Here is an 18,221-nt window from a genome sequence, read left to right as displayed (position 1 = left end):
TGGCTCTGCAACATGATCAAAATATACAGAATTATATATGCAGTCTGTGGACCTGTGATCCTACATGAAACTGAATTTTCCTCACATTTTAATAGCCAAAATGGTGATTGTGAGCCAAACTCAAATATATGTTTTATTCTTGTACAAACTCCCATATTACCTTTCTAAAATTTATGAGTTAAAATTTGTTCCTAAAATAAATGTACATCTAATTTATAAACAAGAGCTTTAGACAAATTATCGCAGAATTGTTACTCATTGATTACATAACAATAAGGTCAAGAACTGATTGTCTGCTATCCTTGGTTAATCTGTTTATAGTGCTGGCACCAGCTGACCTCTTGGCAACAGCTGTCAATCAACTATTACATAAAAGAGATTCGAAGTGACCAATCAAATCACCCAGATAGGTGTGAATGTTGACATAATCACATCTGAACTCAATATGTTATTGTTGGACATAAGATCAATGAGGGGAAAATGATGTATTTCACTATATAACCTAGTAAACAATTTTCAAACTTCAGCACATGTCTATTTTTCATGAAATTTTCATCATATGCTTAGAAGTTCTACATCAATCAACACCAAGTTTTCAAGTAAGAAAATTTTGATTTCAAATAAATATTTATGTAAATAAGAATATAGAGCATTTTTTTTTTGAGGTTAATTCACCAAAAGGATGGTTAAATCGCTTTTACTATTATTAGAACTTGGTAAATTCCAGTTCTTGCTGCATAGACAATAAAATGTGATGGGGGCAATTAACAAATAATGCAAGAACAATCAAAAATGTAAACACTGAAATTATCAGATCGAAAATTGCATAAGCCAAAGATTTTAACTATAAATTCAACCCAGACAGGCTTTAAATTCGCTAGTCAAAGTACAAAACCCCATATCATTACAGCTATCAAAATATCAAATTTAGCCCCCTGATTAGGTTTCATAAAAGATTAAAAAATCAACCACGTATTCATGTCTACCACAAACTGACTGAAAGGTTAACTGGCAGTTCCAATGATAAAATCTGCACTATATCCAGCTTTCATTTAGCAGTAGTGATGAGACTTTGTTTGCATGTTAAGCAATTATCAGCCTTTTTCAGGAATTCAAGATAAGACCATTTCTTTTCTTAAACTGTTAAGTATTGAAACCATCTCTAATATTCCTGAACAAAAAGATTTTCAAATTTGCCATTATGGCAGCCATACCGTATGTAAGAATGCCACTGTTTTCATTAGGGACAAACTAGAGACCGTTATATGAGTTTTGGTGAAAACCCGAAGTTCATATGAACATTCATTCAGAAGAATATCTGACAAGATCTTAAATGCATGTATGTTTATTGTAGCAGTCATATTTGAGGTTGGATCAGCACTCTTTTGACCAACTAAATATCATCATTAGTCTTCTGATGTAAACCCCATGTTCAGAGAAAGTGATGTAAACCCCATGTTCAGAGGAAGTGATGTAAACCCCATGTTCAGAGAAAGTGGCAATAATAAGATTTTCAAGATGCCTGCTGTAGTGGCCATACTGGATACTATATCACCACCATTTTCATTTAGGACCAGCTATATAGTCTTCTGGTGAAAACTCCATGTTGACATGACCATCCATTCAGAAGGAGTAAGTAGCAACAACAAGATTTTCAAGATAGTTGCCACGGTGACCATAATGAACATCTAACTGGCACAATTTTCATGTAGGACCAGCAAGACATTATTAGAAAACCTCCAGTGAAACATCCATGTTAACAGGGCATCATAAGGAGTTTTTCCAGTGAAAACCCTATGGCGATATGACTTTCAGTTCAGGAGGAACTGCAATAACAAGATTTTTAAGATGGTTGCCATGGTGGCCATATTGGATATCAGATTGGCAACATTTTCATTTAGAACCAACTAGGCATCATAAGTCTTTTAGTGAAAGCACCACATTGATATGATCATCAATAAAGGAATAATATAAACAAGCTCTTCAAGATGGTTGCCGTGATGGCCATACTGGATGTCTAAACAGCAAGATTTTCATTTAGGATCAACTAGATCTTGCGGTGACTATGTGGGAAGCAATCCTCAAAGTAGCTCAGTGGGAGTAGGAGTAACAAACTTATTCTAATGGATGGATATATGTCAAACAACTGACAATGGACCATCTCATAAGCTCCTCTGGTCTGTGACCAGTACAGCTAAACATGGGACCACACATGCCTCCACATTATAATTGGGTCTTCAGGTTATCAGAGTGCAATAAATGAGGGGGTATAGTACATAATGCCTAAAAAAATGAAATACAAAATGTTACCAAAAAAAAATTAAATAATTTATTGGCAGATTATTATTATTATTATTATTATTATAGTCAATCATAGTCATAATATAACCCTAACGAGCAGGGATTGGAAAAAGCAATAAATGAAATTACTACTAAACAGTGTCTGTATATATAAATGAGATGTTTGTCAGGATTTGAAAATAGCTTCATGATATGTGAGGCTATATAAGAAGCAAGGTTGTTACAATATAAGTTGGTTTTTTCCACTATCAATATGGTGATATGTAAATCTGAGTAGCATCAGTAGTTTATTTACAAACTAGAAATGTGTTCACATGACACAGTTGTGGTTGATAATGTGGTCTAACCGACGATGTGTTAATTCTATAAGGACAAACTTATAATTCAAAAAATGGCCACAACTAAGTAAAGATTCATGTTAAAATGGTGTATGATTTGGATTTTTAACATAGCTTTAACAAATTTAGTCAAATCGCTACTTTGTCTGCAGTGTGACAGTTTATAGTGATGTCTAGTACTGGGGCATCATGCTGCAGACATGTAGCATCATGTCCCACCCAGTCACATTATCCTGACACAAGGCCAAATGGTCCTAACACTAACCTCCTAATGCTGAGCACCTGGCGAGGCAGATGCTAGTACCATTTCTATAAGTATTTGGTATGACTTGACCGGGGATCAAACCCACAACCTCCTGCATTGGAGGCTTGTTGCTGTTGTTGTGGGGTTTAACGCCATTTATCAGCACACGATAGGCTATACATAGTGGCCAGTATTAATGGTGGAGGAAGAACCCGGGAAGACCTGGAAAGAACCATCGACCCATGAGAAGCTACTGGCAAGCTTTATCACATACCCGCATTGGCTGAATCCAAGACTCGAACCAGCGCAGACAGAGGTGAGATGGCAGTGATCCATAACTGAGAGCGCTGTAGACCACTCAGCTACTCGGGGCCCCTGCACTGGAGGCAGACACTCTAATCAATCAGGCCACCGGATTGGTCTTACTTAAAGATATGGTGAAATCCAAGTGACTTTAGTCTTCTTAATATAAAGACTCCTACTAAATTAGGTTTCATTCCATAATGACTTTCATAAATTGTTGAATGGAAACAAAATGATAAACAAATGTTGGGGATATTAAAAAAAAGTGGAAGCCAGGACTTCCATGATTTTGAATATTGTTTAATTCTTCAAATTTTGAAATTTATTATTTCAAACCCCTTGTTGTTGTTGTTGTTGGGTTTAATGCCATTTTTCAGCACATGATAGGCTATGCATGGCGGCCAGTATTAATGGTGGAGGAAGAACCCGGAAAAACCCTGGGAAGAACCACCGACCCATGAGAAGCTACTGGCAAGCTTTCTCACATACCCACATTGGCCAAGCGCGAGACTTGAACCCATGCAGTTCAAACCCCTTAAAGTCATTGAAAAAGTTTATTAACTAGCTAAGTAACATATAATTACAGCAGAAGCAGAAAAATGTTCAAAAATCAAAGTTGACAAACTAATTGAAAAGTATTGTTGTCCTGCAAAAACATCTGGTTGTCCATTTAAAAAACTTAAAAGTGAAAATTCAACATTTCAAACTTTAGAAAATAATGTACAAATGAAGGCCAAAGTTCCTACTTTAATTTTTAATTTGATGCAGACAGGACATTTTTATTTTATTTTGCATCATGGCAACAAAGTTATCTGAAACCTTTAACATCAAAAGCTGGTTGTCCTTCATGTCTCTGACTCTGAGTCACTTCATTGCTTGAGTTATAAAAAAACATTTTGTCCTGGGCTACTGGGCAATGATTTTTTCTACCCATGTTACATTGAAACCTGTCTTAATGGATACATCTGTATTATGGACAACTCCCCATAAAGGACAATATTCACAAACCCTTTTAATTTCACTTAATATTGACATACTTATATTTCACATCTATATAAATGCAAATTGTCCATAAAGGATAAAATCTGATGATCCCTTAGATCCCTTAACAGACAGGTTTCAGCTTGTGCAAGTTTAATAATCATACAATGGAGGATATAGGGATCATACTTACACCTGGCAACTGTAGCCGTAATAGAATTAACAGCAATCAATAAAGATTAATATATGTGTATACTGATATATGAATTTATAAACACATGCACAGAATGCATTTTACTATCTATAAATGGCTGTGCTTTATAACGGGTATTAATTAATCAAATAATAATAACGATGAATGGATTTTTGTCACACAAGTTACTATTACCAATTTTTATGGATTTTGTAATTGCTTTGAACAACAGATTTTAAACCCAATGAAAAGTTCTCCAAATTTTCAAACAAGAGTCCCTTGAAGAGACTGATGCTCTACCGGGCAAAATGAATTTCCAGGAATTCAAGCTAAGACAATTTATCCCTTTTAATTGCTGAGTTTTGAAATCATCACTGTCATTCTTCAGCGATATCAAGATTTTCAAATCAGCTGCTGTGTTAGACATGCTGGACATCAGATTGGTACCATTTTCCTTCAGGGAAAAGCAAATACAAACATCATTTGAAGTCTTTTAGTGAAACCCCACATCAATCTGAGTTTCTATGAGGAGGGGTTGCGATAATGAGTTTTTCAAAATGGCTGCCATGGTAGTTATTTTGGACATCAGATCGGCACCATATTTATTTAGGATTAACTAGACTAGACAATAAGTCTTTTAGTAAATATGACCTTCCATGTAGGAGGAGTAACAATAAAATTATTTTCAAGATGGCTACTGTGGTTACCATACTGATATGGCCATTCATTCATTCAGGAGAAGTAGCGACACCAAGATTTTTAAGGTGGCTGCTGTAGTAGTCATATTAGATATCCAAGCAGGACCATTTTCTTTTTAGGACCAACAAGACCATGGGATAAATTTGTCTGCACAGAAATCCTCCAAGTAGGAGAAGTCATGATAATAAACTTGTGCTGATGTAGAAGAGACCATCCCATAAGCTCTTCTGGTTCGTGGCCAGTACAGCTAAAAGCTAATGTGGCAGTCATATCCATGAATTTTTGTATCTATAAAAGGCCACATTTTTCACAAATCCACGAAAAATGATACACAGAAATAACTTAAGTTATCTGCAAAGTCATTCCTACAATATGTTCCACAAATATAAAGGTAAAATATTATGATAAAAGTGCTCTGCCACATTTAAATATAAGTGAACAAAAAGCAATAAATTACAGTGGGAATATTGTGCCATTTCAATACATGCAAACTTTAAGAAATAAATGCAACAGAGTGAAAAGATATGACATCAATAATGCAGCTCATAAAAACTTATGTCACTTATTAGTATTAATGACTGTTCTACAGGAAATGTGATAATACAATCTTCTGAATGCATGAGAGAATTAAAGTATAGTAAATGATACATATTACATCCACATTATATATGATACATCTACAGTGCTGTTATTGATCTGGTGTTTTAATGGCACAGCAATACAAGTACATTATTTAGTAATTAGATTAAATGACACACCTCGGTACCCAACCCAGGCCGATCTGATGGTAGGATTCAATCCCACACCCTGTGGGTATGAGTCAATCCCACACCCTGTGGGTATGAGTCAAGCATGCTAACCGCTGAGCCACCTACATTTACAATGCAATTAGTGCCATTAAATTTAAAGAGTACTGCTGCAAAATGCAGTGACTTCTTTCCATCTGGAAATATTTTATGAAAAAGGGTGAAAATGAATCTTAATCAATCTAATATAAGACCTGTCTGTCAACTTTAGTCATAATCCAATAATAACTTCAAAAGTTATTGAGTGGAAACAAAATTAGTTACGTACAGACCAATGTGAATGATGGACTAGATATAACACCTTATCCCTCAACCTCCCTCTACAAAATATGGCAGGGAAAATAAAAACCTCTTTTGTTTCCATGTTCTAGTGAAATGAATAGTTGATCTTTAATAAATACACAGCTGAGGAAAAAAGATTTTTTTCCTTAACTCAATATTTGCCCCACATAATTTGATGTAAATTTTAATGTATTTCCCTCTAGCTTCAAAGGCAAGTTACTCACAGGTGTTTGTTTACTGCATGAATGCCGAATCCACTTGTATCTTTAAAGGGAATATGAAGTTAAAAAAAACCATTCAAACTTTGGTGCCCTAAAATTCCAACTCCTCCAAGTTTCAAGTCACAAGTAATAGTATAGAGACAGTATGTGATGTCAAGTTGAGATGCATCATGCAAGCTATTAGACAAATTAAAATACAGCCCTCACATCTGAAACATCTATATCTTACCACAGTGATGCATTAATTGTTCATTGCCACATCTGATAATTTTTGTACATGATTGCTTTATTGTGTCATATTAGTCCTGACAAGGGCCTCAGGGGAGATTACTGTGCTACCCTGAATATATAATGTTGTAGTAGGGTTTAACACCATTTTTCAGCACAAGGTAGGCTATACATTGTGGCCAGTATAAATCGTGGAGGAAGAACCCGACAAAACCTCTGAAAGAACAACTGACACACAAGAACCTACTGGCAAGCTTTCTTACATACCCACACTGGCTGAACCTGAGACTCAAACCCACGCAGACAGAGGTAAGATGGCAATGATCTGTAACGCTGAGTGCTTTTGACCACTTGGCCACTAGGGGCCCCCAATATATAATGTATTATCATAATTTATTATATTATAACCCTTTCCAGAATCACCTCTACTAAAAAAGTAGATATACAGTGTAACCTTGATACCCTGTAGTAATAATACAGCCAACTGATATGTTCAGCATAAAGAATAAGTCAATTAGTTTAAATAATTTGCTAGTTTCATTAAAATATACCTCATCATCCTCATGTGCTGGAGCTGTCAATGTGAGCTGATCCTGCGAATCTGTCTGTTCTTCTGGCAAAGCAGGACACATATCTTCATCCAATGCAAAGTCCATGTCCATCTCTTTTACATCCTGTAATATGCTGCCAGCTCTACCACCTGGTGAATGTGTCACAAACTGTCCTGCAACATACTGATTGCTCCCTCCTTTTGGAGAGGACTGTGAAGAATAATGAACAATCCCAGATGATGGCTGGAGAGTTACTTGAGCACTTCCTGTAGCTGATGGCATTCTACTTTGAGTAGGGGAGGGTTGGTAGCTTGAAAATATTTTCTTTGGTGCAAAACCTTTGGTAGCTGTCAAAGAATATATAACATGGTAGTTGGTACCGCAGGTCTTAAATTCTAGATAATTTCATCAAATTCTGTGTACTTTAGGTTGTCTTATTTGTTTACTTAACAAAAATGATAATTCTTAAAATTGTTTGTAATCATTCCATTTATTATTTAATAGCAAAATATCTGATCATAATATTGTCCAATCTTTGCCATCATTCCTAGAGCTTCACAGCTCAGGTAAAGAATGAAATTGTAATGCTAAAGTAATAACGGAGTAAATGACGAATCTCTAACACCCCGACTGGGCAGTCACAGGTATATAGGCCCAATACGTTCTCCTACTGAATCCTACCATTGAATCAGTCCAGGTTGGCTACAATGGTGTCTCCTTGGACAATGCATTTTACTCCAATTGCCTCACCACTATACAACCTACTTATGCTGTTGCACCATAAAACACTAAACCAAACCAAATCATCCTCCTACCTCCAGCTGTTAGTCAGTCAAGACGCTGTTTATTTGGCATTCCACAAAGACTGTACAGCTATGTGTGAAATGTTGCAGGCCACATGCTTGACTTGATGGCAGACAACTAAAGTAGTTCTGCTATATAACAATTATAAATTCAATTCATTATAACTTGAATATTTTCTATCCTATTTTGATATTTTCAAAATTAACTGAAAATAACATTATGAGTGGGCTTGGTTTTCTCGGGATTTCTTATGTGATGGTGGGTTGCACAATTAACACTGTAACATGTGTTGCCAGCAACCACACTGAACAAAGATCTTACCTCCATTATCCACAAACCAGCGTTCTTTGTTTCCCATAGGGTCCTGTTCTTTTAATACCCCGACTAGATCTCCTTCAAAAAGAGAAACGTCCATCAAATCAAGGGCTGTATAAGTCTGAGTGACCTTGAATACTTTAGCTGGTATATGCCTTTCTAGGACATGGCATCTCTGTCCTTCATTCTGTGGAGCAACCTCCATCTGTTAGGAAGTGTACAATAAAAGTTTGATAACTCAATGATTTGAATAAAGCCTATAACTAGGATGATGTACAGAATTCTCTTGATTGTGACTTGGAAAACTTTAAATGTCTGGCAACTCAAGGAAAAATCATGGGCCCTCAACAGTTTGAATGTTTGAAGCTTTAACTGTATTTAGTTTTAAACACAGTGTAGCAAACAAATACCATCTTTATCCAATGCTAGGCCCATCCTTGACAATAACCCCACCTCCATTTTACAATATTCTGCAAATATTTACTAAGGATATCTATTTCTGAAAGTTAGACTGGTCCCCTGGTCTCATCATGGGAGAAATACTGCAAATGTATAAATCTGAAATATGTTAAAACAGGGATCCATAATTTGAGAATAAAATAGTTTGATATCAGAATCATGGATGCCAAAAGAGGATACAATGACTTGTTGATCACATGCATGCATTCAGTGACTGATTGAAACATTTGATAAAATACACATTGAATAGTAAGGCTGGGCGAAAAAGCACCATATCATCAGCTATCATTATTGCAAATTTTTGGCAATTAGCTAAACAAATGAATGATTTACCTTTTACATGTTTATTATTTTATTATTTATGGCTTAAGGAAATTAGCATTAAATGATAATAGGCCATCTCAATGCTTTTTGTATTTATATTTCATGCAAAGTTGAGATATATAAAATTTAGCCAGTAAAGACATCCATTGAACACCATTTTAGTACAATAACAATGATTTCTTATTCAAACTTTAATACTGTCATTATAACTTCTAATCTAAGACAGTAGCAATAAAATTTTACACATTAAAATTAAAATAAAATTGTACACATCAAAATTAAAATAAAATTTTACACATTAAAATTAAAATAAAATTTTACACATTAATATTAAACTCAGTCTTTAGCAACATTCATTCACTTATTGCCTTGTTGTCTATTTTTTTAGTTTCTTGAAAATAATACATTTTGTTTGGTGCTTAAATTCATTGATTGGTGAAGGGGTCCTACTGTTCTCAAAGATGGGTTCCTACTGTACCCAAAGAAGGGGTCCTACTGTTCTCAAAGAGGGGGTCCTATTGTTCCCACAGAAGGGGTCCTACTGTTCCTACAGAAGGGGTTCTATCGTTCCCACATATGGATCATTATTTCTTGGCTTTTCAAGTTCATTGTTAGCAGCATCCATGAAAACTTGCAGACTTGATTCACTATTTATTGCCCAGTGGTCTTATAATTTAAATGGCAGATTTGGTTCACTATTACCCAGTGGCCTTATAATTTAAATGGCAGATTTGGTTCACTATTACCCAGTGGCCTTATAATTTAAATGGCAGATTTGGTTCACTATTACCCAGTGGTCTTATCATTTAAATGGCAGATTTGGTTCACTATTACCCAGTGGCCTTATAATTTAAATGGCAGACTTGGTTCACTATTACCCATTGGCCTTATAATTTAAATGGCAGACTTGGTTCACTATTACCCAGTGGCCTTATAATTTAAATGGCAGACTTGGTTCACTATTACCCAGTGGCCTTATAATTTAAATGGCAGACTTGGTTCACTATTAGCCATATAATGTAAGTGCTTAAGACTCAAACTGCAACAAGCATAGTCTAAATGTTTATTGACTTTCAGACATATCTTTATTGTTTTCATCCTTAATGAAATCAAGACCCTGGGTGTATTTTTAAACCAAATGAATGAACAGATGTGAAATTCTATCCACCTCAGTGGATGGGAAAACTGAAGTGTTCTTAAGTACCCTACATATATTTTCTATGTGGGCCTAGATATGCCTTTATAATATTGGCAGAGGATGCAAACATTTTAAGGACAAATAATAACTTTAAGAATGAAATAATAAAATCCTAAATATTATGGTAGTGAAGTACAACAAAATTCCAACCATCTATCACATACAAACATAAAGATATTTTGTGCTGGCAAATTAAGTATACCACTAAAAAGGAAACATGGATACTCAGTACCAGGTAGTGGCAAATCAAGTATCCTATAGCAAAAATGTGTGAATTCACAGCATTTGTTTTTTTTAAACAATCAAAATATCGTTTGCTGCATACAGTTCACTATATTACCAGATGATTATTTCTAGATTTTATAGCAAGTATTTGTTACCCTGAAAAAGTAAGATGCTACTTACAGAAGGAACTTTGGTCATTTGTGGATCCAGTGAAAGTCGTTTGGATTTCTTGGTGTCTTGTTTGAGGTCTGCCACACGGGGACTGAAGTTCTTTGGCATGAAGCTGAGAATGGCCAATCTGTCTACAACTGTTGTGTGCTTGATGCTGAAGGTCTCAATCACACTCTCTTCTGTCAATATCTTGATCTACAATGGACAGAAAATACTGGTCATATTGGCCAATTTTGTTACTGCACTGCTGTATAAACTGATTACATGTTGACTGTAATGCATTAGTAGTGGTTGTTGCATCCACAATGACACATTTCTACAGAATAGAATCTGACTCCAGATGACAGCTTTTGCATAATAGTATTAACTCATTAACCCTTGGAGGTTTTTGTCATTTTAACCTGAAATGCAAGTAGGAAACACATTTTGGGGGCTTTTTCTGAATACATCCTAATGCATCGACTTCCAAGAGATTTCTGGTGAATCTAATGCCTAGTTGTGTTAGAAATGTCATTTTGTCATTGGTTATTTCACTTGTGCATGAGCAGAAGGGTAAAAGTTGGAATCCTTTTTTTTTTTTTTGCTTAACAGACTCTCTTTTTTTGTATTGAGACCATTTTTCTCTCAAAACACTCATGATAACCTACTTTTTGCAAAGGTTCGCCTGTCTGTGTGCAGTTCAGACCAGTCTACCTTAGATCTGAGGCCAAAAAGTCCAAAAACAGTTTCGGATTCCGACCACAGGCGAATTTTGGTGGCAAACAATCGGGTTAAAAAAAATTATGTTTTCCCCTCAGTATTTTAGTGCAACTAGAGTGTCCAAATTATCTGGTATCATTGTAGAGCTACATCTGTCTACATTTCTATAATACCACCCACTTTAGTGTATATTAAATGACCTCAAATGCCTATTTGTGACAACACATTAAGAAATAAAGACAAATTAAGTAAGTCTTGTCAAGTGAAATTAATGTATCAGTTTTATCTTTAAATTTGGTTTCAGTGTAATCATCATAAATGCAATATACCCCCTTCTACTCAAACACGAAAAGTGTCAATTAATTGTCACAGCCAAAGTGATGCTTGAAAGTGTTTCCATAACAGCCTAAGTAAGTGCCAACAGTGTTTTTATCTGTATCTTGTGGAAGTATGTACTGCAATGTTACAGTCAATTAAAAGCAAACCTGTTAATTGTCTTTTGTATCAAACCAAGTGAAGTGGGTAGAATAAGTACCATATACACTCACTTGTAAGTTGAATCCAACTACAAACTGCACAGACCCTGATCTGCCATTGCATAATGCACTGGCAGATCTAGGTGAGTGCAGTTTGATGGGATTAATAAGAAGAACAAACAACACAGACCCTGATCTGTCGGCACATTATGCCACAGAATATCAGGATCATTGTTGTTTGCAGCAGGCATGTGTGAAGTCAACTCATTTCAACTGAGCAATCTAACACTGTTTGATTGTAGGTAACATAATTATAACATCTGACTTTATTCAGCTGTTTGATTGTAGGTAACATAATTATAGCATCTGACATTAATCATCTGTTTGACTGTAGGCAACATAATTATAGCATCTGACATTAATCAGCTGTTTGATTGTAGGTAACATAATTATAACATCTGACATTAATCAGCTGTTTGATTGTAGGTAACATAATTATAGCATCTGACATTAATCAGCTGTTTGATTGTAGGTAACATAATTATAACATCTGACATTAATCAGCTGTTTGATTGTAGGTAACATAATTATAGCATCTGACATTAATCAGCTGTTTATCCTCCTGGCTATTGTTTATATCCGCTTTAATCACTATGATGAAAAACTGTATGTATGGGCAACCTATGGGTCTCCCAGTTGTTATTTATGCAAGGTGTTAATGTTTACTAAGATTTCATACTAACATGTGCATTAATCCTTCTTATAGTTGTTTTCAATCAATGCAGAGCACTTTTATTTTAGTACTCAGATAGAGATGACTTCAAAGGGCAATTACTCCATCATAATTCCATACAGATACATCATAGTGATAAATACTTACACTGTTTTAATTATAGCTGCCTTTCTTTTTTTATTTTTGAAACTATTACAGAGAGATATTTTAACCTACAAAAACAGATTTGCTAACTTTACAAGATACACCCACTCAGCTAAAGATGAAAAATAGTACCACAGGATTATGTGAAGTTCAATAACATATAAAATATAAAAGAAAATGGTAGTAAATGAAACAAAAAAACTTTTTATGGTGAAAATCATTTTTTTTATTAGTCATAAACTTAATAGTCATATCAGGAAAAAAAGCCTGAAAATGTTTGATGAAAACTTTGACCATCATACTTTAAAAATTGTATATATACAGGAAAATTAATAATTTATAGACAGCCAAAATTACGTCTATTGTAGCTCTTTGAAATTTGATTTGTATATCGACGTTTGAGTTCCTTGTGCTCCAAAAGCATTTATGGAGTCATACACTCCTAATACTGATTGTATCATAAACTTTTGTTATCATTTATTGAAAAAATGAAGTTTCTAATCTGATTAGACATTTAAAGAAACATTTGATTTATTGCGGATTATTCATTTTTACTGGAAATATTTAATGTGGATAAACTGATTTTGCAAACATACTTTATAAAAACTGTGAAGCCATATCTACATAACCAAAAAGTCGATGAATACTTTTGATTTTTGCAATTTAAGAGACAATCACAGTAATTTATAGGGTGACCAGAAAAAGTTTCTGCACAACCAGTTTGTCTAAGCTGGTTGCAAAGGGGCAAGCATGGATTTTCAAACTTTTTCTACCCCTGATATCCTAAGACCACACATGGCCATATGAGGGGACTTATGTCCACTGGACTGTCATATATATGAATAACAATCTCCAAGCAAATCCAAAACAGTATGAAAAGGTTGAAGAATGGGAAGGAGTAAAACCTCCCCACTTCCAACCCAAAGAATGCAACTGTATTGTCATCTCATGAATTAACCTCCACATTGGAAACTCCAGGAATGTATCAGAGTAGTGTGGTACAGATATATAAGGGAACAACAAGTTGTCTGTCTTTTCCTGTCTGGATGCAGAGATGTTGCCAGGAATTTTCTTATGAGAGGCCTATATGTGAGTATATATGGTAATCACAATCCTGATTATAATCAAACAATGGTATGGTTCTGCAATTAATGTACAGGAAAAATAGGAATATAAAATTTGCTTGCACATGCAAACCCTTCCACCCCAACAACATAAAGAATAGTTACGTTTCAAAATTAGTGACTAACTAGCAACTCAACCTTTTATGACCCAGCTATCTTAGGGTCTGACCATTTCGTGGAAGGTGGGGGGAATGGTTCATATGCATTTTCTGGGAAAAACTTTCCAGCTGGGAAAATAGTCTTGCTCTGATTTGTAGACAAAATAACTCAATCTATGCATTATATTAGCTTAGAAAAAAATTTCTTCTTCAAATAACACAATTAGAAAAGTTACCCTCCTTTGGAAGAAAATCTGAGGCAGTGACCCCCCCCCCACATGAAATGGTTACACCCTTAGGAGTGTCAAATGGCACATGTACATCTAAGAGATGGAAACAGAAAGCAAAAGGACATTTATAATAGCAAACTGGACAGCTGTATAATGACTTGAAACCCGAGTAAAGACTAACAAGGTAAGATGCCTGTGACAGTTCAAATGTCCGACAGTAGTGCAGGCATATACCAGGTCAAAACATATTCTCACATGCCTGACCGATGGGTGGGCTAAAAGACATGACTCAAAGATGCAAATGACAATGAAAAATGACTGCTTACATCCATGACCGAGTACATCTGTTTCAGGTTCTTGTCCTGAAATTCTTGCTGGGCATGGACAAAAGCAGCTATACAGTCTTGGAATAGTTGGAAGGCTAGCTTGTACAGTTTGGGTAGCTCGTCTAATAGCTGAGCGTTGAGGGCTTCATAATCATTCTTTGCAGCCTGCACAGCCTTATCTGTTGCCTTAAAATTAAAAAATACAAATTTAAATATGTTAAACAGTTTGAAAATCACTAAAAGTCGACTTTCCATTGGCAAGATAATTTTTACTTGAACTGAATAAACCTTTACACACTCAACTTTTATATAAATATTTGTTTTTTCTATTAAAGCAGAAAATTCAAACTTAAGTTTTCCCCCATTTCAAACTGGAATACTCAGCATCCACAGTACATCCAACCACCAGTTAACTTGTCATTTAAATAAACAAAATAGTTCCAAACCATACTACCAATTAAAATTATATGTACATATTTTTAGTAAATGCAAAATAAAGAGTAATGTTTGACTACTTTAGTACTTAATCTGAATAAAATTTTTGTTTCAAAAAAGAAATGAAATGCATTTGTATAAACATGTCTTCTTCCTGGACAGAAGAGTTTGTTCATTGAAGGATGCCAGATTTTATAATCTCACTGAGATGAAAGTGTATATAAAATGTCAGAATACTTAACCATCATGGTACCAGTTTTCAAGAAATTACATCAACTTTTCACCAGACAGTAGTACCAACCTTTTCATCCTTGTATCTTCTGCTCATGTTGTCATAATCCAGCAACTTGTCATACCTCTTTTGAATGACCTTGATGGGACCAACAAATGACTGAGACAGCTGAGTCAATGGTGAAACTACAAGGTCACTCACCTGACTCTTCTGTAAAGCAGAGAAAAAAACTATGTTTGTGTTTGTACAAGTATGTGCTCAATGCAACAACAGTGGTTCTCCAGAACGCAATGTCTCTTCCTTAGGATCTAGCACTAAATCAGGCAAATCTGATCCTAGCACATCAGCTTCAAAATTTTCTGATGACTACAGTAACATATGCAGAAGACCACAAGTTTTGTGATTTTCAAAAACTTAAACAGAAACTGATGATATTGTTCATGCTGCTGTCGCTGTCTTGAAAGTGATATCGGTTGTCTTTTTGCCATAAACAGTCTAAGAAGTCCATAAAATTTAAATACTTTCCAAATTTTTTTCAACTGCATAGGGTTATCTACATAGGTATAGTATATAGATATTTGTTTTGAATTTCATGGGCATATATCAAGTGATTTATTTATAAGTTTGAAAACAAAGGATGTGAAAAAAAGTACAGTCCAAAAAAGTTCCAAAGACTGACATAAATGCAGCATCAATCCCTAAAAGGAAACTGATGCTCTAATGGTTTAAGTAAATTTCCAGGATTTGAAGAAAAGTGTGTTTCTATTGGATATTTGCCCTTTTTAACTGCTAAGTACTGAAACTGTCTCTGACATTATAGCGAAATGCCAACATACCAGATCCAGTAACAAAAAGATACCTTTAAGTTCAAAACAATTCTTTGACCATCAACCTGATGTCACAAATAGATCACTGAACTTGTATAAGATGACACATGCTAAGGCCACAAAAAATGTCTTTCCTATTGATCTGGTTTTAAAATTAGGGTAGGTAGATATGCTTTGTTTTAAATAATAATAATAATAATAATAATAATAATAACAACAATAATAACAACAACAATAATAATAACAACAACAATAACAACAACAATAATAATAATAATAATAATAATAATAATAATAATAATAATAATAATGTACTAAGTGCTTCAAGTAATTGGTTAAACCAGCTCAATTAGATGCACAAATAAATTTTGGAAATACTATTTTTGTTTTTAAATTTGTTTATTTTTTATACAGGGGTAAAAAGTGCTTGGGTTGACAAATGAAAAACTGGGATGGTCTGCCAACTGGAAACAAATTTTTTCCTAATTTTGGTTAAATTCAGAATATATTTTTTGGGAAAAACCCACAAATTTTGTAAAGTGGCATCATCAACTATATCCACATGCTGAGTCTGATAAAAATCCATTCATACTTGGTTGTGTAAAAATGCTTATAAGCCAGTGTAACTAAAGACCTGAGTCAAACATCTCACCATAGAATCAATATCAGAGTGCTATCAATCTGTTCACTGGCATACAATTCAATACAAGCCCTTAAAGATATGGAAAATCAGATGTTAAATGAAATATTATCAAGCATTCTTAATTTATATACACTGCTGGAATTTACGCATTTTTAACAGTCTCTCTTTTTTGTATACAATTTAACTGGTTCAAATGTCTTTCTAACCTTAATATACTTTTCCCTCTAAGCAATTAGGCACATTTTACCATGTTTACAATTGCTATAGAGAATAAATGTGTCAGTTTGGGGGCCTTTTGCCAATATTTCCATGAATGGGCAGCTCCCTTCCCCCATGCACACACTTGTTTAAACTTCTTTTTCACAAAACCTAACAAACCTGAATCATAAGAAATGCTGATAATGGATATAAAATTCAATACTTCAAATTTTAAGATGACTGTTATCTTTCACATGTTCAAAATTCGTAAACTACTTGTTGTTCCCTAAATTTCATTGATATAGCATTACTTCCGGCATAAAAGGGATTGATTGGTTGGATAGATGGATGGATTGATTTCATTTCTATATTTGTCAAAATTTATGATGTTTTATGCTTTCAGAAGTTTAGCGGATACAAAGCATGTAGAAACCATAATTTAAAAAGATAAGAGCTTTGACAAGAATTTCAACAAATTTACAACAAAATGCAATAGACATTTACATGATTTTATCATGTGGAACAAAAGGCCAGGGATTTGGGTAAATAAAAAAATATAGCTGACTTGTTCAACATTTTTTGTATTTGTGTGTGTATTAGTACCAAGATTATATATGACTGTTTTCTCCTGCTCACTTTTCATGATTCAACAGGATTGGAAAATGGATTACGCACTAACCGGGAGCTTACTTATCTTCATAAAACTTTTGGACAGACTGATAAAGTTATCATCCTAGGCATTTCTCATTCAAATTGCTGCAGAGGACAAAATCCATGTTCATATAAAACATCCATTAATACATGCAACTAAGGAATCTGTACAAGTAATGAGGAAGGATGATCTTTTAGAATTCGGGAAATGTTAAAATGAAATAAATACTTAAAAGTTATTCAAACAGGGAAATGTTAAAATGATATAATATTTTGTTTTAATAGTTAATTACTAAAGTCTATCTGTCTTCCCCCATTAAAAGAGTATCGCTATGTGAAAATGTTTTTTTTGTCGACTGCTGTTCACTTACAAAGTCTGTAAAGATTTGTTCTTTGAGGTAGTTGAAGACCTTTTGATACTGTTGAACCTCCTGACATACTTACAAAGTCTGTGAAGATTTGATCTTTGAGGTAGCTGAAGACCATTTGGTACTGTTGAACCTCCTGACATACTTACAAAGTCTGTGAAGATTTGATCTTTGAGGTAGTTGAAGACCTTTTGATACTGTTGAACCTCCTGACATACTTACAAAGTCTGTGAAGATTTGATCTTTGAGGCAGTTGAAGACCTTTTGATACTGTTGAACCTCCTGACATACTTACAAAGTCTGTGAAGATTTGATCTTTGAGGTAGTTGAAGACCTTTTGATACTGTTGAACCTCCTGACATACTTACAAAGTCTGTGAAGATTTGATCTTTGA

At 34.5% G+C, this 18,221-nt stretch overlaps 1 protein-coding gene across 2 annotated transcripts in view; it reads right to left on the bottom strand.

Annotated features, from left to right (window-relative positions):
* The window catches only part of LOC149792524 (dynamin-binding protein-like), a 115,965-nt gene that overhangs the window by 14,008 nt on the left and 83,736 nt on the right, over positions 1–18,221 (bottom strand). For both annotated transcript variants that reach the window (XM_089971150.1, XM_089971151.1), the window contains exons 13-17: positions 15,210–15,350; positions 14,474–14,659; positions 10,653–10,838; positions 8,273–8,471; positions 7,148–7,494 (exon numbers count right to left, since the gene is read on the bottom strand). In XM_089971150.1, the coding sequence (XP_089827276.1) occupies positions 7,148–7,494; positions 8,273–8,471; positions 10,653–10,838; positions 14,474–14,659; positions 15,210–15,350 (1,059 nt within the window). The remainder of the gene's footprint in view (positions 1–7,147; positions 7,495–8,272; positions 8,472–10,652; positions 10,839–14,473; positions 14,660–15,209; positions 15,351–18,221) is intronic.

The sequence above is a fragment of the Sinohyriopsis cumingii genome, chromosome 9 (genome assembly GCF_028554795.1).
Source record: "Sinohyriopsis cumingii isolate HCF-2022 chromosome 9, ASM2855479v2, whole genome shotgun sequence".
Taxonomy (NCBI): Eukaryota; Metazoa; Mollusca; class Bivalvia; order Unionida; family Unionidae; genus Sinohyriopsis; species Sinohyriopsis cumingii.
The sequence above is the reverse complement of the archived record's forward strand: the minus strand, read 5'-3'. Positions and strand labels throughout refer to the sequence as shown.